At 45.7% G+C, this 22,758-nt stretch overlaps 1 protein-coding gene across 1 annotated transcript; it reads left to right on the forward strand.

Annotated features, from left to right (window-relative positions):
• The first annotated feature begins 281 nt into the window (after positions 1–281).
• On the forward strand, positions 282–13,140 carry Neil2 (nei like DNA glycosylase 2). Its single transcript, XM_020174896.2, has 5 exons — positions 282–351; positions 1,846–1,985; positions 4,744–5,093; positions 9,437–9,633; positions 12,010–13,140. The coding sequence occupies exons 2-5, from the start codon at positions 1,848–1,850 to the stop codon at positions 12,321–12,323; spliced, it is 999 nt and encodes a 332-aa protein (XP_020030485.1). The 5' UTR covers positions 282–351; positions 1,846–1,847; the 3' UTR covers positions 12,324–13,140.
• Positions 13,141–22,758: the final 9,618 nt, after the last annotated feature.

Genomic DNA, 22,758 nt, shown 5'->3' on the forward strand with positions numbered 1-22,758 from the left:
CTATCGCTTTTATTCTTTCACATAAAATTTAACGCACGATTTCAAATCAAATTTCTTACAGTGAAAATTCAAATAACAATCTTCAAATAACAAAGTAAAAAAAAAATTCCCCTTTGAAAAGTTCATGAAGGCGCTGGAAGAACAGAGAGACCCGCCTCGGTCTGCACCATCCGAGGCCGTGGTATTCGGAGAGCATCGGCTTTGCCCTAGAATGTCCTGGTGACGCTGAGCGCGGAGCCCGCCCTCCCCCCTTCCCTCGGGCCTCGGCGGGGGCCCCGCCTCCCGCGCTCTCCGGGGGCGGAGCTTCGCGAGCGCGGCCCCTCCTCCCGGCGGCGCGGCGGGGCTCTGGCGGTGAGTGCAGTCCCCTTGCGGCCGACGGGGGCCGCCTTGATCCCCTTGCCCTGCGCGGAGCGGGCCGCACGGCTCGCGGGCCTCCCCGCCCCCCGAGTCCCGGCGTCGCCGCACGTGCGCGTTGATAGCTCGGTTTTTCCGTAGTGAAAACTCCGTTGTCTAAAACTTAAGGACACCCACACCCGGACTGTACTTTCGTTTTTGTCTGTGGGCCACGGCGTCCCGCGTCTTTCCTGGGGGTCCTAGTGAGCCTCGCGCCCGTTTCTCCACCCCCACACCCCCTAAGGAGCTAGGGAGCGCTCCTCAGCCCCTCGTTGTTGAGGGGACAGCGGCCACAAGCTCCGAGGCCCTCGCAGGCCCGTTCCCCAGCCTGGAGACTTGAAGGGTACCCGCGGTGCGGGAGGGGCGCCAGGGTGGGCGGCGATCTCGCCGCACAGGAGGCCCTCGGTTCTCATTTGCATCCCTCTCCATCAGAATATCTAAGAGAAACGGGTTCAGGAGCTGAAAGATTTAGGGTTTGGGTGCATTGCAGAGGCAGGCTGGGAGCTGATACGGTTCTGCTGTGTCTGGCAAACCTTCCAGCCCAGCAGTTTTCCCTTGAAAGTCTCAGTAGGGAAAATGTTTCCCTGACTCAGAGAAATTAAGGTGCCATGGAATTGAAGATGCACTGTGAGAATGCGTGGGATGTAAGAAGCATCCCCATTTCTGCAGTTTAAAAAATAATTTTTAAAGTGTGTCGTTTAGAATCATTGCAATCAACGATTACCACTAGCCAGCTACTTACAGGATCTTGTGCTGGTAGGTTAGCGTCTTGGTAAGGCTGAGGGACTCCTATGTAGAGAAAAGTCCAGGTGTAGACCACGCTCAGTGATCTTGGCTGTTTGGGGTAGGTGGGGAAGCCTTGCATGGCCCTCAAAGGGCTACAGCTGCTTTCCATGGTCAGGTACTTAACACTGGAGGTAGCCTCCCTGCTCTGAACTCACCTGGTTGGTTCTGCACTTGTCAGTTCTGAGCTCTGTTTGCATGGAGGTCACCTCATATGCATCTCCCCTACCTAGGGATGGTTCACTTTCTGGGGGAATGAGTCAGCAGCAAAGGGTGGGAATGACTATCCTGGGGGTAGGATGGGGAAGGAGGACAGAAAGCCTGGAGGTGAGTTAGGGGCTCAAGGTCCAGGCAAAGAGTGACAAGGGCCAGCTGTCACTGCCTTTGGATGATGCCTGCAATATAACGCCTAGCACATTTTTGATGCTTAATAGGTATTTGCTGCATGAAGAAGGTGAGGGGCTGGGAAGTTTTCCATTCCTGAGAAGCTAGCCCTCACACTGCCAAAGTTCGACCTGTGATCTCACCCTCCCCGCTGTGCTCCATTTTTGGCCATATATACGCTTAAAGTTGGTGACAAAAACTGTCTGCTGAGAGCTTGGCAGTGTCAGACATGCTAGAGAGGAAGGAGCTAAGCCAGTGGCCTTCTTTGCCCACTTCTGCCTGCAGGGATGCCAGAAGGGCCATCTGTGAGGAAATTTCACCACCTCGTCTCCCCCTTTGTGGGCCAGCAGGTGGTCAAGACAGGGGGCAGTAGTCAGAAGCTACACCCTGCAACTCTTCAGTCTCTGTGGCTCCAGGATGCCCAGGTAAGTTTGGCATCTTCTTGTGGGTGGGCTCCTGGGGCTCCCTCAGGTGCACTGGCTTCCTCAGCATGTCCTCCCCTGTCAAGGATGTCTTATACTGTCCCCATTCCATGAGCCCAGGATGATCATGCTAGGACTGGACTTTCAGTACCATGGTCTTTCAGTGCCATATTGCCCAGCCAGAAGTCACACTACTATGGACTGTGAAGAGCACACAGGCACAGGCTGGACACCCCTGTTCAGAGTCCAGAGAAAGCCTGATGTGCACTCTTAGCTAGGATCCATTGGATCCCGTGAATCAGCTGGGAAGTAAAGAAAGAGCATCAGTGCAGAGCTGGGTTCAAACATGCCCAACTTTGTTCTAAGCAAGAATCAGAATTGACTCAAGAGGCTCGCTGTGGCCTGACCCCTGCCTTCCTCTCTAACCTTCATACCCAGCCTCGAGTCTGTCTTCACTCATCCCAGCTGCCTGCAGCTCAGGGGGTTTTGCCCATTGTTTGGATGGCTGCTTCTTTGCATGGGCAGGTCTTCCTTTTCTCCCACCTCTGCCCTTTCCCTGCCCCTAAAGGTTACCGTAATTCCTAGTCAGTCTTCTGGCTTCCACTTCACCTCTCCTGCTGGCTTACACCTGAGAAACGACTCCTCTGTGCTTTCAGGATACCCTTACTCCCTCTGGTTTCATCCTGGTTGCCAAGTTTGTCTTGCATGTTGAGTGGAGGCTACAGAGAAACGGCAGGGGGTGTATCCATACCAACCTTGTGCCTCTAGTACTTAGCTGAGAACCCAGCACATAAGTGCGTAGTAAATGTTTGCACGGGAATTCAGTGAACTCTGCTGCTTCTCGGCTGCATGCTCTTAAGCAAGTTCTATTTCTTAGCTTTAACTAACTCTATTGTAAAATGGGAGATAAACCATCTACCTGTTGTAGGTGTAGATTTTATACCTGCCACATAACAGGCACTCAATAATTGGTAGTTCTTACATCCTAGTATCACATACACACACACACAGAGAGAGAGAGAGAGAGAGAGACAGGCTACAAAACTATTCTCAGACTGAAAGAGGCTTCACAGACCTTCACCATAGTTAAATATTTGGAAACTGAGGCTCAGAAAATTGTCCAAGTTTAGGGGTTCTGGTCTCCCAACCGTCCAACACATGGCCTTGTACAGATTTCTTCAAGGTTGGTAGGAGCAGGATTAGGTCCCTAGTCTCTGACCTCCAGCGCTTGTGACACTGCCTCTCACAGAGCTGGTGCTCAGAGTATGACCAAATGGATATGTGTTCTACTGCCATACCACTCTAAACACGCCCGATCTCGTCTGATCTTGGAAGCTAAGCAGGGTCAGGCCTGCTTAGTACTTGGATGGGAGACCAAATGGATACGTGGACAGAAGAATGTGTGGTAGGGGAAATGGAGATGGAGTTGGAGCAGGTTTCCCAGTAAACAGGCAGAAGTCTATGTTGCAGTAACCCTGAGAGAGGCCTGGGGAGGTGGCTTCCAGGAGCTACCTGGCAGTGCTGAGAGGGACCCCATCTTGCCTCCCTCTGTTAGTGGGTCTCTGTCACAGGGAAACTTAGAATTGTATTGGGAAGGAAAGACTTACATCCAGGGAAACTGGCCACATGGCTAAATGGGGAGGAGTGGAGCTGAGGTTAAGGCCCCAGTGATGGCCTACCCACACACACACTGAGGGTTCTTTGTGGCCTGGAGGTGGTGGGGCTTGAGTTGGACTTTGGAGAAGGGGATTTGATGAACTCAATGAGAGGAAAAGCATTTCAATCTGAGAAGCAGTGACTTACAGACAGGAAAAGGGACTTGGGTGTGCTAAAGAAAAGATTGATTTCACTCTACCAGGTGTTTTTCTGGCATGTTCCTTGTCAGTTCTCCATTTTCTGTATGAGAATTGTGTTTGACTACTCACAATAGACTCAGAAAGGGGCTCGTATAACCCAGAGGTTGCCCTCACAGTGGGAAGTGCAGAGGTGGGTAGTTATTGCATGGTTGTTTGTGGGTGGGTGGATATAGGGATCAAACCCCACTACATACTTTTAACCGATTACAAAACACTTAACAGCTTTAATAAGATGTAATTTTTGTAACATACAATTCACCCATTAAGGTGTGTAATTCACTAAGTTATCCAGCCATCACCACAGATTTTAGAATATTTGAGTATTTCTATTTTAGAATATATTCTGTTACCTTGAAAAGAAACCCAGTACCCCTTAGCAGTCACTCCCCATTTCACCCCAGCCCACAACAACCACTAGTCTACTTTCTGTCTGTAGATTTGCCTCTTTTGGACATTTCATATACCTAGAATCGTGTAATACATGTTTCTTTGGTGACTAGTTTCATATAATGTCAGGTTCATTAATGTAGCATGTGTTAATGCTTTATTTCTTTTTACTGCTGAATAAAATTCCATTATGTAAATGTACTACATTTTATGATGAATGGCATCCATTTACCACTTGTTGAACAGTTGTGTCCACTTTTTTTTCTTTTTTGAGACAAGATCTCATGATGTAGGCCAGGCTAGTCTTGAAATATTAATCTAATCACTCCTGTTGCTTTCAGTCACTTGGGAAGACATGTGCCAACTGCCCACAGCACTGAAGCAAAAGAGCAAAAGGCAGGGCCCAAAAATGCAATTTGGCAAAGCTTCAGGCTGAGGAGTCTGCAATCAGCTGTTTGTAGAGCCTTCAGGCCCTTTCTGGGTCTCTAAGGCTTAGATCAGTGTTCATTTTTTCCTAGGTGCATGGAAAGAAATTATTCCTTCGATTTGATCCAGATGAACAAATGGGGTCGCCTGGCAGCCACTCACTGCCAGAGTTTTTACAGCAAGGAGCTCAGAAGGAAGAGGATGTGGACCCAGAGCTGACCTTGGGGTCCAACAGTCAGAAAATCTCTGCTGGCTCCACCCCATCCACAAAGTCTGATCCCAGTGGATTCAGTGCCCCTGAGTATCTGGGAGACAGCCCTACAGCAGGTGGCCGGAGGTGGCTGCAGGTCAAGTTTGGTTTGTTTGGCAGTGTCTGGGTGAACAACTTCTCTAGAGCGAAGAAAGCCAACAAGAGAGGTGACTGGAAGGACCCTGTGCCCAGGTAATTGTGTGCCTAGTGGGGTCTTTGCAGGCTCTGCAGTATTCTTGTGGCCCCCACTGTGACAGAGCATGCACTGGGCTGGGGTGGGGGCTCACACTGGTGTATATATAGCCTGCTGGGCCTACACCCTGTGTCCAGGAGGCAAAAGAGGCCACAGTAGGAACTAGATGACTGGTCTATACTCAGAATTGGATCATAACTCCTTGGGGTAGCTGAGAGAAGAGGACATTTTTTTTCCCCCAACAAACCTGGCATTTGAGGGTGGAAGGTCTCAGAGGAACATTTTATAACTTGACTTGTGTGCTCTGAATTTAAGAACAGGGTTTTCTCGGGAGAACAATAGCTTTGTGCATAAAATTTCATCTGTTCTTAGGATTATTTCCTTAGGGTCAGTTCCCAGAAGAGGAATTACTAGTTGAAGAGAATGAACATCCTTAGGGCCTCACAGAAGTGCTGGCTTAGCTGAAGTCTCGCTGTCATTGGGTTGTTCGTGTAAATGCTGTCAGTTGGTTGGAGCTTTTATGTACTAAGTCTGGTAACTTTTGTGATGTGTGTTGCCAGGATTGTTTCGATCTTGATTCCTTTCTGTGTATGAAGCTTTTTGGCATTTAGGATTTTTATTCTTTAGGAAGTCAATAATCGGTGTTGATCACTCTTAAGATTCCTCTTACTAAAGAAGGCCCGTTTTATCCCAGAGTTTAATTTGCTCAAGAGTTTTTTGTTTAATTATGTTTTGGTTTTGGTTTTTTGAGATAGGTCTCACTATGTAGTCCGCTCTCCTGCCTTAGCCTCCAAAGTGCTGAGACCTGAGGCCTGCACCACCATGCTTGGCTGTTTTCTACAGTGTTATCTTTTTTAATGTTTCAAAGTGTAGTCTTTATATATGGCATGATGTGGGGACCCTGGGATGCTTTAGGCTATGTGGACAGCTCAGGAGACTTTAGCTCACATATTGGAAGGTCAGAGGGAGGCAGCTTTGCAGGTGACTCCGTTCCAAGGTTCTGGCAACCTGTTCTTGAGACTCTCCCAGTTTTGTGCTTTCCCACACATGGGTTGTGTCCTTAGAGCAGCTGCAAGTGGCAAATGCAGTGCCAGGCTTTACACCTACTCAAGAAGACATCCATAGGTCTAGTGGAGTGGTTCAAGTGGCAGAGCTCCTGCCTAGCAAGCATGAGGCCCTGAGTTCAAGCCCCAGTACCGCCCAAAAAAATGGCATCCAGAGGAAGAGAGGGTCAGGATCTCTTTCTCAGAGACCCTAGGAGTCTCACTTATGTAAGGCAGGTACAGGGCTGGCTCCTGAGTTACTCACCTCAGAGGAATTGGACTGCCCTCCATAAACAGCTCACCTGTGGTATTCACAGTTGTTGTCATGGACTTAGCATATACCTCTTATATTTTAATCTTTTATTGTTTTCTTATTTTCCATGTTTTATACCTTGCTTTGTTCCTTTTTTTTTTTTGGTAGGACTGGGGTTTGAACTTAGGGCTTTACACTTATAAAGCAGGTGCTCAACCACGTGAGCCAGCCACATCTCCAGTACATTTTTGTCTGGTTATTTTGAAGATGGGGTCTTTCTGGCCTCAAATTGTGATCCTCCTGACCTCGACCTCCCATGTGGCTCGGCTTACAGACATGAACCACTGACACCTGGCTGTTCCTCTTTTTTCTTTATTAGACTTGCCTGAGTTTTAGCCCCTGAGTTCAAGCCCCAGGGGCCCAAAAAAATGGACTGCTCTCTTGGTCTTTCAAGTACATAATGTTACCTTTATATTACTGTTTCTATATGAAAAAATATTTCGTAATTTCCAAATGTTTTGGTGTTTAGAATTTTTTTTGTTTTTTGTTTTTTTTTCCTTGTTTTTCTGTTTTTGAGACAAGGTCTTTCCATGTAGCCCAGACTAGTTTTGAACTCTTGATCCTCCTACCCCTGCCTCCCAAGTGCTGGAATTATAGGTGTGCATCACCATACCCAGCTGTTGTTTGTTTTAAAACTGTTAACTGGATATGGTCAGAACCTACAACCTGTAAATTGTCTACCTTAGGCATCTATTGAGGAGTGTGGCCAAACACATCAGTGATCTTTGCTTGTGTCTTGCATACTTAATTTTGAGAGTAAAACATTCTGCACATGCTAAGAACAGATTAATCCTTTGCTAGTCCAGACGCTCTCTCTCTTTGCTTGTATTTTGCTTACAAAATATGTCAAAATTGGAAAGCAAGGCATTGGAGGGTCCAGAGTCACTGTGGTTTTATGAATTTCTCCTTGTATCTCTAAACATTGTGTTTTATGTGTTACTCTCCAAGATCTCAAGGCTGGTAGCATCCTCATAAACGGTATGGCCATCCCCTGTCTTTACACTAGGAGTTGAGTCCAGGGCCTTGTGCATGCTAAGCACACACAGTACTCTGAGCTACAACCCCTGCTTGAATTCTGCTTTTCTGATGCTCATATGCCCCTCAGTGTTCAGGTTGCTCGCCTCAGTTTTTTCCACTTAGTTTTAGGTTTGTTTTCCATTTAATTTTCATTTATTTTAGGTCTGTTTCTTTAAGGTCTTTGATGCACTAGTTTGGGATTTAAATTCCAGGTTATTAAATTAAATAATATTATTATATAATAGCTAAAATAATATTAAATAACATTGAAATGGGTATCTTTTGTTTCCGGAATGCTTTTCTATCAGCAGAATCACAGTTCTTAGTCACACTATCACAATCACAGTCTCATGGTACATATTACAAAATCAGTGCTGCTCTTCATCTCCCCATCTTGAGATCCTTTCTGATTTATTTTTTCTGGCAGTGTATTTTTCCTTGAGCAATTACCTGAGGCACTGTACATACATCAAGGCCTGTCTGTCATGCCCCCAGGCCATGAATTACATCACACATGTGGGATGTGGCTCTTCTGGTTCTGCTCTTTCACAGGTGAAGGCAGCCCCCATCAGATTAGCTGCTTCTGCACAGTAGCCCTTTATTTCTTTATCGGAGTTTGTGAGGTCTCTGCCCTGTCCTCAGCATTTGGGAGGCTTGGGAGTATGCAGAGCTGCGTCTCCAGGATGGGGCACTTGAGGTGGCCCCTCCTTTGCAGTCATTTCTCTGTCTTCCTCTCTAATGAGCCCCCGTTTTGTTCACATAGCCACACCTTCTGAACTTCAGACTTTTCTGTTTTCTGTGAACATGTATTGCTATAACCAGAAAAAGTAAAATAAAATAAATATATCCATATGTTTTAATTATTCCATTTATCCTGAGATGTCTATAATTCTGACACAGTCATCTCATCGCTTTCTCTTTTGGGACCTTAGCTTCTGCAGGTTAATCAGAACTGACATGTAGAAGCTGGATGTATGTTTGACCTAGCTGTGGAGTGGATGCTATGCGTACCTGTGATCTGACTATACAGTGTATGTGTGTGTGACCTGCCTAGTGGTAGTTTTATGTATATGTGACTTGTACAGTGGTCACTGTGTATGTGACCTGACTGAACAGTGGTCATTTTGTGTACATGTGATCTGGCTGTACAGTGGCTGTTGTATGTTTTTTTTTTTTTTTTGGTAGGACTGGGGTTTGAACTCAGGGCTTCGTGCTCTACTGCTTGAGCCACGCCTCCAGTCCTTAAATATTTTTAATTAGCATATAATAATTGTATGGGGGGATACATTTGCATTGTGACATTTACATATGTCCTTACGATATATCTTAATTAGGTTCACCCCCTCTATCATTCTTCACTCATGCCCACTCTCCGCCTTCTTAGAACAATTTCAACAAGTTTCATTGTTCTGTTTTCATAATGCACAAGGTATTTACATGTGACCTGACTACAGTAGCCTTTGCATATGAATGTGACCTGACTACACAGTGATTCTCTTGTGTACAGTGTGACCTGACTGTACAATGGTCATCATGTATGCATGTGACTTAACTGTGATGACTAGTGTTCACATGTGACATGACCATACAATGGTGGTTGTGTGTACAAGTGATCTGACTGTCCAGTATTAGTTATGTATGTGTAACTGTATAGTTATAATGTATGTGAGTGGTCTGACAGTACAGTGGTAGTTATGTGTACATGTGACCTGACTGTACAACAGTTGTGAGTATATCTGACTGGACTGCACAATGATTGTTGTGTGTACATGTGATCTAATTATGCAGTAGGTGGCATGTGTTTGTGTGTGACCTGACCATACAGTGGCTGTTGTAGGTACCTGTGATCCAAGTATCCAGTGATTGTTGAATGCATATGTGCCCTGACTTTATGGTGGTCATCAAATGTGAATGTAAACTGACTATACAATGGTAACTGTATGTACTTGTGATCTGTCTTTCTTCCCAGGTTGGTCCTGCACTTTGGTGGTGGTGGCTTCCTGGCATTTTATAATTGCCAGATGTCTTGGAGCCCTTCCCCAGTCGTGGAGCCCACCTGTGACATCTTGTCTAAGGAGTTCCATCGAGGACAAGCCATGGAGGCTCTGCGCCAGGCTCAGCCTGTGTGCTACACGCTGTTGGACCAGAGATATTTCTCAGGCTTAGGTATGACTGATGGAAAAGAGACGAGTCCCACAGAGGTGCATAATGGAAAAATCACTCGACTGGGAGTCACAAGCTCTAAGTCCCCCTCCTCTCATTGTACCATCATTGTTAGCCTTGTTAGAGACCACTTAATCTCTTTAGCTTCCCTTACTTTTAAACTGAGGGGGCTAGATGAGACATTCTTAACTTCTCTCTTGGCCTCAGCACTCACATCCTGATTGGACTGCCCACTCTAAGCCTCCTGACAGCCGTATTAGAGCTTGATCTCCTAAAGGGCACATTGCTAGTGAGTGGTGCAGCCAGGGTGAGTCCAGATGAGCTGCCAGTGGATATTAGAGGGAAACTGTAACCAAGAGTGTTCATTCATCTCGTGTCCTCCACCACCTAGTGTGGTGCCTGGCACATAGGAGGTGTTGGGCCAGGGTCTGCCAGGCACTGAAGTCCTTCCTGTCATTCACTAGCAGAGAGGAGGGCTTTCACTAATGGATGTTGCTCTCAGTGGCTAGAGCTTCCTGCTGTCAAAACACAGATAGGCTTCAGATTAGTCAGGCTCTTAGAAGCCATGAGGAAGAAGCAAATTCCTTCTCTCTGCTTTCAGTTGATCTGAGTAGTGAAGTTGAGCATTTTCAGGTGAGGAGGAAAGCTGGACAATGTGAAAAAGTATAATGGCTTCTTGCGCCAGCTGGACCACAAGAGTGATCTGGCCTCATTTCCAGGAGAATATACCTTTCATTCCCCACAGCAGGCCCAAAATAAGTGCCAGCACAACTGGTTGCTGAAGCAGGCTGGTAATGACAAAGACACCTCCATATCTAAGGTGTGACTTTACCTGCTACAGCTTATCCCATGAGGGCCACGGAGGACTGGCTTACTAGCACTGGGCTTGCATTTTCATGTGAGAACCTTGGAAATAAAGACTTCCAGAAGTGGCTTCTGAATATGTACATTGAGCGCTAATAGCATAACAATATTCACATGGCTCCATCACCTCAGGTACAGGTCCCATCCTCACTGCTGCTCATAAGTTAGTGATGTGTTAGCTTTCCCTTTATTCAGAGGAGGAAACAGCAAAGGACACATTGCTAGTGAGTGGTGCAGCCGGGGTGAGTCCAGATGAGCTGCCAGTGGATATTAGAGGGAAACTGTGTAACCAAGAATGTGATTACCAAACTCTTGGAAAGATGAGTCATTTCTTTCATCCATTCCCACAAAATATGCTGAAGGTTTTGTCCTCTGGCAGACTTGCCTTCTGTCCTTAACAAGATCATCAGTTCATAGCCCAGCAAATCAGACTCGTTCACAGGTATTAAGACTGGTTATGAAAGTGCAAGCAGAGGTTGAAGAACGAATACTGATTCTTGGGGCTAGTGGAATGGCTCAAGTGGTAGAGGCCCTGATTTCAAACCCCAGTACTGCCAAAAAATAAAAAAAAAGAATACTGATCCCGGAAGAAAGGATCAAGGGTGGCTTCACAGAGAATGAGGCAGGAGTAAAAAAATCATTAATAATGCCTCCTAATCTCTTTTCATGTAACAGGCATCTCTCTTGACATTTTAATTCATAGTGAATATGTATTAACTTTGTGTACCAGCCTTTCTGCTCAGCTTTTTTTTTTTTTTTTTGGTGCTGGGTATCAAACTCAGGGCCTCATGAATGTTAGCCAAGTACTGACCACTGAGTTACACCCCCAGCTTGCTCAATGATCTTGAATTCTTATTTACTGCCCACAAAAGCAAGGTAAGAAATGCCTGTTTTACAGATGTGAGACCTGATGCTTAAAGAGTCTGAAGAATTTGGGAAGGCCCCATGGCAGGACCTAGTTGACCTGGCAGGACCTGGTTGAGCTAGGATTCAAATTCATGCAGTCAGGCCTATAATCCTAGCTACTTGGGAGGCTGAGATCAGGAAGATCACAGTTTGAGGCCATCCCAGGCAAACAGTTCTCAAGACCCCATCTCCAAAATAACCAAAGCAAGAAGGGCTAGAGATGTGCCTCAAGCAGTTATGCACTGCTTTGTATGCATGAAGGCCTGAGTTCAAACCCCAGTCCTACCCCAAAGCCAACAACAACAACAAAAATCCAGGCAGTAGGTGCCAAGGCCCTTGCTAAAACCGCTTTGCTGTGACATGGGCCACACATGAGTGTTATTTCATCTTCAGAACAACCTTTAAGGTAAGAATAACAAGGCCCATTTTACAGACAGGGATTCAACTCAGAGATACTGCTCTGCCGTGAGCCCCATCAAGTGACAGCACTGGTACCAGGTCTTCCTGCTGTGTCCTACTGTTCTCATACCAACCCGTTTGCTCTGACTTCTGGATGGTTTCATGGTGGTATGTGTGCTTTTCCTTCATCCTCTTCCTGCTTTGTTTCAGGGAACATCATTAAGAACGAAGCCTTGTACAGAGCTGGGATCCATCCCCTCTCTCTCGGTTCACTCCTGAGTTCTTTGAAGTTGGAGGCCCTCGTGAATCACGTTCTGGAGTTCAGTACAGACTGGCTTCAGGGCAAGTTTCTGGGCAAGCAGTGTCACACACAGATCTATCAGAAGGAACAGTGTCCTGCTGGACACCAGGTCCTGAAGGAGGCATTTGGGCCCCCAGATGGGTTCCAGAGGCTCACCTGGTGGTGCCCACAGTGCCAACCCCTGCTGCTACCCAAAGGGCCGCAGGAGCTCCAGGGCTCCTAAGGCATTCAGGCACTTCATAGTACTTGCCTTTGGGGACCAAGATGCCTATGTGTCCAGAACAGATGGCACAGAGGATAGTGTGAGTCGAAAGGTGCTGTATTGTTAATATTCATGTCACTGGAGTTATGTCTAAAGACAGCTTTTTGTTGAAGTAGACTTTCCCTTTTCTAGTTCAGTTAATTCTTTTGTTTGTTTGGTGGAACCAGGGTGTGAACTCAGGGCTTCACACTTGCAAAGCAGGCACTCTGCTGCTTGAGCCACACTTCTAGTACATTTTGCTGTGGTTGTTTTGCCTGGGCTGGCCTCTAGCTGTAATCATCCCAATATCAGCCTCCCAGATAGCTAGGCTTACAGGTATGAGCCACCGGCGCCTGGCTCGTTCAGTTAATTCTTCTATCTAATTCAACCCTGGTGTAAAAATTCTGGCGGACGTTAAGAGGAAAACTGCTGGAACACTGTGTGAAACAGCTGTGTCCGTAAGGTTGTGTTTCAGAAACTTTGCTTGATTTTTCCTTTTTGAGAAACAGGAAAACAAAATTTTCTTTCCTCTTTATCCTGGAGGATCCTGGGATGAGGCTGCAGTTGCAGAAGAGTGCTGTTTCAGCCCTCTGCCTGCTCCTTCCTACCTGATGCAGACATGGAGGTGTACCCTGTGGCCTTAAAGAAAGCTCCTTGTTTACTCCTTAAGCTGATATACTAGTGATTGTTGATGATTGAACAATTCAGGTGTCAAGGGATGTAGAGAAACATCCCATCCAGTTGTTGGCAACACTTAGGTGAAAGTAGGACAGTGACTGAAAATAAAGCTTTCTCTTACTTTCTGTGTCATTTTTATTTGGTAGTAAAGGGTGTGTGTGTGTCTGTGTGTCTTTTTGTAGTGCTGGAGTTCGAACCAGGGCTTTTTCCCTTGTGCTAGGCAAATGCTAGACCACTGAGCTATACCCCCAACCCAGTAAGAGGTCTTGAAGTGCAAATAACTCAGCTCTTTATGAAGGTGACCTCAGGCTTGCTAGGCCGGCCTGCTGAATCTCCCTAAAAGGAGCTGGGGAGGAGGTGAGTGCACTCCTGCCTTTCTGCCCCAGGTGAACAGAGGTGAAACTTCACCTCTCTGGAAAGAGGAGAGGGTGATTTGTGAGAGAGAAATTGATAACAGTGAGAAAAAAGTGAGAAAGAAATTGAAAACGGTGACTGATGTTTCTGACTTTCCTTTACTCTCATCTGTCTGAAATTATTGAGAGTTGTCAATGGTGGGGAAAGCTGTTTTATGACTGACTGATTCTTTGTGTGGTGGTTTATATGAACTGAGTGGCATTGAGTCCTCACCTGCCCGCTCTGCACCAGGTGTTCACCTGTCACTGAGGATCACCCCATACCATGTGCTCACCCAGCACTGAGGGCTCACCCAATCAACTCATTCTCCATTGAGTACTCACCCATGTTGTGAGCTCATCCCACACCAGATCCTCACTTAGTTTAGTTTTTATGCATAATCTGTCATTATTTTATGGATGAGAAAACAAGTCTGAATAGGTTAGTATCTGGGACACTAATCATGACCTCATGATTATTTTATGACCTCACCCTTATGGCCTCATACCTAATCACCTCCCAAAGGCCCTCTCTCAATAGCACCACATTGTGGGCAGGACACAGCATTTAGTCCCTAACGGCCTTGCACTTTTTACCCACTACATCACTGCCCCCTCTGTGGGGCACCACAGCTGTACGTGGAGTTCTGGCTCACATGGACCAGAACATAAGGGATGTCCAAGGGAGCCAAGTTCTTTTTGTTCCATCAGCTCTGAAATATGATCCAAGGAAGAATCACTGTTACAGTGGCTCACAGATGAAGGATGGGATTAGTTTGGGAAATCCTGTATGCTATTTCTCCTGCTTGGAGCTTCATAGATTTCAGAAAGGCTCCACGAAATCCAGGATGAAGCAACCTTTTTCTCTTTGTTCTACCTTGCTGTTTCCAAACCTAATTTCGCCATGAAACCCATTTTTTTCTTCTATTCCTTGGAACACAAGTGTACAATGTTGTGTTACTTGTCACTGACAAAATACCTGAGAGAGTAACTTAAGGAAAGATATGTCTTGCCTCATGGTTTCAGAGGATTCAGCCCATGGTTGCTTGGCCCCATGCACTTGGGCAGAACATCACGATGGCTGGAACATGTGGTAGAGGACCTTCTTCACCTCATGATAGACAGGAAGCAGAGACACAGGAAGGGGCCAGGGACAAGGTACCTCTAAGGACTCTTTCCCTCAGTGACCTACTTCTAGCTGGGTCTTACCTCCTAAAGTTTCCGGAACCACTCCCTCCACCACACACACACCTCAAAATAGGACCACCAGCTGGGGACCAAGTATTCAATACCTGAACCTTGATAGAACAATAATGTCGCCATTTTGTGAATCAGCCAAAATGGCAGCCCTGCCCTTAAACAAATTCCTGTGCTCTAAGACAGCCCCACCCCTACCAGAGACTACTGTACCTGTACTAACTTCCTTAACCAACCCCTTCTATAAAAGCCACGCTTTGCCCAGAGTCTGGGCTGTGCCATCTTTCCCCGGCCAGCCTGGCAGTTGGGGCCTGCCATTACACTTTCCTCTATGGACGTGAGTTTTCTCGTGAGCTTTCTTTGTGAACGGCGTTTTTCCTAATGTGGTGCAGTGACTCGGATCAGGTGGAGTTCCTGGCACTGACCTTGTTCTCCCGACCTTTCCCACCCCATCCCAGTCTCTCTCTCTCTTTCTCTCAACTCCCATTCCCTTCCTCCAGGATCTGAGCTGCTTTACCGGGACTCCTGATCCTAAAAAACGCTGCTCCCTCACTAGCTCACAGGGAAGTTCTTCCACCCCAGCGCGCCTCCAACTGCTGTCCACCACTGGCCAATCTTCCCTCAAGGTCCTCTCTCCCTTGGTGAATCCTCCGCATGCTGAGCTGTGGTCTCTCTCTCTCATTTCCTCAAAAACCCTAGCACTAGGTTGCAGCTCACTCTTGTCCCTGGGAACTGGGTTCCCCACTAGGGACTGTGGAACCCCCCCCCACCCCCATGGTGAAGACGTTCCCTCTGGGCATTGTGTTCCACATTCCTCTCTCTCTCCTGAGGACCTGATATTTTGGGGATGCCCGCCATATCTCTCCTCAGGTCAGGCCTTCACCAGGGGACTTGGACTGTCCAAAATTCCTTCAGACTCCCCACTGGGATGTCTCCTGGCCAACCTTGGGCCCCTACGCCTCACGCCTGATCTTAAGCAACAAAAGCTCATTTTTCTCTGTAATCAGTCACGGCCCCAATACCCATTAGACAATGCCTCCAAATGGCCACTTGATGGCACTTTCAATCCCAATATTTTAAGGGATTTATACAATCTCTGTGAGCGTGCTGGCAAATGGAAGGAACTTTCCTACGTCCAATCCTTTCTCTATCTCTGTGTCAACCCTCCCTGTGTACTTCCTGTTCCCTTGCACAGATTCTATTAGGCTGTAAACCAGTTTCTAAATCAACCAATTCCTCTCCCAAACCTCCTCCTTCCCCATGTAAAAGGCTTCTTGCACTGCTTACCATACCTATCTACTCCTATCTTCCTGAAAAACTTTCCCTGTCATGGAGTTAAGCAAGCCACTCCTTGTCAATTCTGGCCTCAAGGCGGTTCCAGCTCTGGGAGAGCTCATGCTCTCTTCCTGTGGGCTGAGACCAAGCCCCAGAATAATCAGGTACTCCTCATGCTACATTCGTGGAGTTCTGTTTGATTATATCATCTGATGACTGCTTCTCTTCCCCCCTCCCTGCATCTAATGCCCCTTTTTCCTAAGACAGTGACTGGAGAGTGGAGGTTTCATTTTGCTGAAAGTGTTCCAGTACCAGTCAATGGGAGTGACCTAGAGGCACAGGTGATGGCTGATCCCTCAGGGGTGTGTTATGCCTCCAGGCTCTGCCTTCCCCTCCCTTACCTAAGATGTCAGGACACCTTTTCTGCTTCCTCCACAGTGTCACCGCCTGTCCTTTGTCTCTGTCTGCCTTCCCCTCCCTGAGCTTACTAGGACCCTGCCTTCCATGAAAAACTTGTAACATGGTACAAAATGACTTAAGTTATTCCAACTAGTTTGCCAGGCCTCTCAGTCTAAAGTAACTTTAAATCAGCTGCTTTACAAAAAACTGTGGCTGCCACACTCACGCCCTAACTCCGCCCCCACAAGGGGAGGCGGGAAAACAGGTGCACTCGTGCACAGGATGCCAGCTCCTGGACACAGCAAAAATGCCTGCCATAGCTAAGAAAATCCATAGAGAGGACCAAGCACATCCTGGGCCACCAGCCACACGTGGCAATGGCTGCAGCCCACCACCACTTCCCCTAGAATAAATGTGCACAGAGTACATTGGAAGGGGGGAGGGGTGACAGGCTGCAGGATCAGGCCTAGGCAGACAGGCTTGCTTGTCCCTGGTGTGTGTGGAGAGCATTGGTGCCTTACACACACCCTGCTCCTAGCCCCACCTCATACCTTGGGGCATCAGACCCAGCCCTTGTAAGCCAATTGTTAGCTCAAGGTTATAATTCCAGAAATAACAAAATAGACTTTACTGTGGTCTCTAAACTTCTCATTTAAAATTTTCTATACCTTGGGCCTCAACATAAATTTTTCCCTCCAAATATTAACACTAGTTGTCCCATATGGTACTGTTATTGGTCTGAAATGCCCTCTGCCCTTCTCTAACTTTACAAATGATTTATTTCTTTGTTAAAAAAGTAGCCTTTATTAAAGAGGCTGCCTGCTGTTAGCTAAAAGACAGGATCCTGGCATTTTGTTCTTTCTAGATGAGATTTGCTCCTTCCAGTCTTCTGGCTTGTAGATGTTAAAAGCTTTGTACTGAGGCCTGGCCTCAATATGCCTGGGGTGACCAAGAGAAGTGACCTTCACAGGGTTCCTTAAATGACAATACCATACTCCAATTAGACCTTTTCTATAAAATAAAAAAAGTAAACTGAGGTCTCCTATTCAAATTTCTACCTTCTAAGCCACCCCAATACTCTGAACCTGTTAATGAGTGCTTCCCTCTTCAATAGGCAATGGTAGGAAGAGGGCAAGTCTTATGTACCCTTTCAGTTATCAGATCTAGGGGAAATTTTAAAATATCTAAACAGCTGTACTGATTCCCAGACAAATACATTCAAGCCTTTATCTCTGTGATCCAAACCTTTCAACTGACATGAAAGGATATTATGCTTCTACTAGACCAGACTCTTATCCTAATTAGAAAAGCAATGGGCTCTGGCCCAGGCCACTCAGGTTGGAAATGACTATGTGGCTCAAGCAGTAGGGTGCCACTTTACAAGCATAAAGTCCTGAGTTCAAGCCCAGTACAGCCAAAGTAATGAAAAAAAAATTGGGGACTGAGGAAGTAGCTCAATGAAAAAATGTCTGCCCAGCATGTAAAAAGCCCTGGGTTCAATTCCCCAATATTACTAAATAAAAAAAAATAGTAAGGAAGATAAGTGGCATTAATGTCACTTTCAGCCATCTCATAGTGGAAAAACGTAGTTTAACCTAGACCAGATCCCTCATTCTTCTAGTGAGGAAACTGAGGACCAGAACAGTTCAGAGACCTGCTCTCCAGAGTGTCAGGTGTCAATGTAAAATAACAACTTTACTTTACAGCAACAACCTAAAAAAAAAAATCCTCTTACCTTTCCATAACATCTTAAGGAGGCTATCAGAAAACATACCATGGTGGACCCAGAGTCACAGGTGAGAGAGGTTCTCCTCAAAGATAAATTTCTAACAGTCAGCCCCAGGTATTTGTAAAAACTCAGACTGTGGCTGAAGGGAAAAAGTCATTGAACCAAGTAATCCAGCTAGCCATGTCTGTATGTCTGGGACCTTATTAACAGGAGAGGAAAAGATAAGAGACACCATGGTCTCATTGGTGCTCTCAGAGAGGGCCCCACCTGACTGGGGCCTGCATCCTGAACTTGCTACCATGGTGGACAGGAGGGGCACTTCTGCAGAGAAAGCTTAAGGGGGGACAACCCAGGAGACAGCCCTGCCCCCAACCAGGACCCTGCCCTCTGCAAGGGTAACCACTGGAGTTCTAAGTGCCCCCATCTCCAGATGGAAGGAGAGGTGCCACCTCCTATGGATTGATGGGTCCCAGCCTCCTGTTCATGCTCCACTTATTAATATCGATATTGAGGAGCCTCAGGTAGTCATAATGGTAGAGAAATGAAAGGTCACTTTCCTCCTAGACAGTGGAGCCCATTTCTCCATTTTACCTTTTTCTCCTGGTCCCTGGTCCAATGACAAAAGTTATCATTTGGGGAAAATCTGGCAAGCCCCTAGAGTGCTAGTTTACCTGGCCCCTGGTCTGCTCTTGGGGAGACCTTCTCTTCTGTCACTCTTTTCTCATAGTACCTAAAACTCCAGTGTCCCTGCTGGGATGGGATTTACTATCTCAATTAAAAGCTCTCAAGTTCTCCTCCCCCCAGGCAGCTATCTCTGCTGCCTCCTCCTTCAGGAACAAAGAGATTCCACAGTATGGACTGATGAGATGAGTGTAGGGTGAGCCAGGACGGCCCTCCCTATTCAAATAAAACTCAAAAATCCCTCACAGTTTCCACACCCAAAAGAATATCCCCTCAAGCCTGAGGGAGATGAGGCCTTATGCCTAAAATTCTTATAAAAGTTAATTTTAAAATACAAGTTACAAAGTAAACAACTGGAAAGCATATAGATAGGTAGTGAATGTATTTTTTTGAGAAGTTAAAGGAAAAAGAAGTGTTTTTAGATGAGAAAGGATTTTGTAAAGAAGGATTTGTCCTAAAGATTGTTTCAAATAGGAGGGATAAAGATAAGCCATCAAAGGGTTTAGTATGTTATATAAAGGTCTAAGTAAGTTTTAGAAGTGTATAATAAAAAAGTTTCAGTGTGTAATAAAGTTAAAGTTGAGTATAATCTAAGGGTTGCCTAAAAGATTTTTAGGGTCGTGTCAAACTGAAATCAAATCCTCTATGTCTATAAAATAACAAGGTTATCTTAATATTGTTCTGCTCTGAGTAAGGTCTACAAAACACTGTTACAGAGAAAGATTTTATCAAAGAAATTATTTGTGTTTTCTGCTGATCTTGTCAAGCTTTAAGTACTACTAAATCAGAGTTCATTTATATATTTGCTTATGTGTCTTAAATGACCACCTTATAACAGTGTTATGTTATACTTTATCTAAATATGGTACAAACATTTAGAAAGTTAAAAGTGTCAATTTATATAAAATATTGAGCTAAAGCTCTCTTTTATTCAAGAGTGTTACATTTAAATCCTGACAGCCCCTGCCTCCCACAGGTCACCTACTTAGGTGTGGCCTTAAAGGGACAGACTCACTCCCTGAGTCATAAATGCATCAACCCACTTTTCTGTTTCCCAACCCCCATACCATAAGACAGCTTACAGCTTTCCTGGGAATTACAGGATTTTGCAGAATTTAGATCCCTAGGTATGCAGTCCCTGAGCAGACACCTTTTTATGCTCCTCCTAATATTCCTATTTGGGTTTTAAATAATGTATGGCCACCCATTTCTCTTAGAAAACTTGCCTCCAACAGACTCTGCTCCTCTGGCTGACTACCTGCCTTCTCAGGGAACTTCTCAGAGAGCATGCAGACCAGATCCTGCCCCACCTATAACAATTTCTGTTAAACCAGGGCATCTTGTTCTCCAAAAAGGATCTTCTACTCTGGGTTCTCCCAATGGTGGCACCTCTCAAGAAACAATTAGAAAAATGGAGAAGGGAATTGGAGGACTCTTGAAATTGTCTAGGGAACAGCATTTCACCGCAGTTCTCCTGGCCAATGCCCATCCTAATGCCTATGTTTCTTGCTCTCCTATTCTTAAGCTTCCTCCCTTGTATCATACTATATGTCTGCTACTGCTAATCAAAAGTTTAACCAGTTGTACCTCCAGGGATACCAACCTCTCCAAAACCATCCAGAGAACTGCTATGAGGGCCCTCATCAGGACACAGGAGCCTGAGGATCCTGCCCCATACAGCAACCCATGCCAGCAGGAAGCAGCTAAAGAGACCGATGCTTTGCCCCAATTCCTGATCCTCAGCCCTTACCCTCATCATTAACAAAGAAAAAATGGGGGAATGATAGAACAATAATGTCGCCATTTTGTGAATCGGCCAAAATGGCAGCCCCGCCCTTAAACAAATTCCTGTGCTCTAAGACAGCCCCACCCCTACCAGAGACTACTGCACCTGTACTAACTTCCTTAACCTCCCCCTTCTATAAAAGCCACGCTTTGCTGAGAGTCTGGGCTGCGCCATCTTTTCCCCGGCCTGCCTGGCAGTTGGGGCCTGCCATTAAACTTTCCTCTATGGACATGAGAATTTTCTCATGAGCTTTCTTTGTGAGTGGCATTTTTCCTAACAAGCGTGTGTGTGACTTTCCATATTCAAACCACAACAGATATGCTAATATGATCCATGGGATCCAAAGCTTCCAGCATCATTTGACTAATGTGTTTTTCCTCTCTGTTCTGTTTTCAAACCATTGCCTGTGGCTAGATCAGAAACTTGTTAACTCCCTTGTAGCTATAACCTTTCTGTTTTCCTCATATTTTTACATATTTTATAGTGTTGTACCTTAGGTATCTCTTAAGCATTAAAAGTACCAGTTCTTTTGGCCTCAGGCTATATATTAGCTAGGGTGGCCATGAAAAAATATAAAATATGCAGTGGCCTGGGTGGCTTAAACAACAGATGTTTGTTTTCTCATAGTTCTAGAAGCTAGAAGTCCAAGATCAAGGTGTCAGCCTGGAGATGTAGCTCAGTGGTAGGGCACTTGCCTAGTATGTGCAAAATCCTAGGTTCAATCTACTGTACTACGCAAAATGAACGACAACAACCCATGATAACCCAGATCAAGGTACTTGCAGGTTTGGTTTCTCAGCTGGGTTTTCACATGGGCTTTGTGCATTTACTTCTGGTGTCTCTGCTTAAAGGGACACTTCATATTGGCTCAGATCCCACCCCTCATTTAAACTTAACTACTTCTTTAAAGGTCCTATCTCCAAATTCAGGACATCAACATGAGAGTCTTAAGGCAGCACAATTCAGTGTCATATAGGCACAAAGGGGTTTTAGAGAACATCTTCAACTTCTCAGAGCCCATATCCCCTCACCCTTTTTAAAAAAACTTATATTAGTTTGTAAAACCCTACTTCTGAACCAATTGATGTGAAAATATTACTATTTGTTTCCAGAAGAATATGTTTATGCTCACATATATGTAATATAAACCAGGTATGGTGGCACATGGTGTAATTCCAGCACTTAGAAGACTGAGGTAGGAGGATTGCAAGTTCAAATCTGGCTTGGACTACATACTGAGACTCTGTCTCAAAACACCAAAAAAAAAAAAAAAATGTGTGTACATATTACTCAAATTTACCTTTCTAACCCTTATGAGACTATGCAAGCATAAAATGCCAGGCATAAGCACAGGGGACAAAGCTGGTGTCAGACAGTAACCACAGGATGGTGGGAGAAGGTGGGTTGGAAGGTTGCAGCTCATGTGTGAGTCTACACCAGTTGCAATGGATAGAAAAAAAACAGTGATGGAGCTGCTGGGAAAAGAAGTGATGGAGTGCAGAACAGCAGTGGGAGTAGAAAGGGGAAAGATGAGAGGTGTCACTGGCGGTTGTGAGGCAGGCTAAAAATAGAAAAAATTGGGACTCAAATATATGACTTAACATCTTAACATAATGTATTTCAGATTGTTCAGATTGAACATCCTCCCTCTATCCCTCCCCCTCCTCCTCCCCCTGTCTGCCTCTCTCTCTTTCTGTCTTTCTCTCTCCTTCCCTCCTTTTCAACTGCAAATATGCACGGGGTAATCCACCTTCATAGCCTGGGGACCACCCAAACCCTTCTCCGCTTGCCGTTATTGGTGTGGTGCTCTGGAACCACCTAAGTGTTTCCATCCCACAGGTGAGCATGGTTTTAAAATTGCCTTGAAACAGAGCTCTCTCTGCTTCAGCTTCCACCTGGCCCACGATGGCTCTTGTAACTCATTTCCCTAACTTTAATAAACTTTTATCATTGGCCTTACTACATCTGCATATCCTGCCTGGGTGTATCCACATAGGATATAAGAACCTGGAATTTCTGTTTACCAGTGACAACAACTGTTGGTGTTCTGGATGTTCCTCAGTTCTTTGGTTGCAATGTCTAAGACCACAGAAAGTAGAAAGATAAGCTGGATGTCAGTGTCTCATGCCTGTAATCCTAGTTACTCAGGAGGCAGAGATCAGGAGGATCACAGTTTGAAGCCAGCCTGGGCAAATAGTTCACAAGACCCTATCTCAAAAAAACCCTTCACAAAAAGAGGGCTGCTGGAGTGGCTGTAGGTGTAGACCCTGAGTTCAAAAC

Source organism: Castor canadensis, chromosome 14 (assembly GCF_047511655.1).
Source record: "Castor canadensis chromosome 14, mCasCan1.hap1v2, whole genome shotgun sequence".
Taxonomy (NCBI): domain Eukaryota; kingdom Metazoa; phylum Chordata; class Mammalia; order Rodentia; family Castoridae; genus Castor; species Castor canadensis.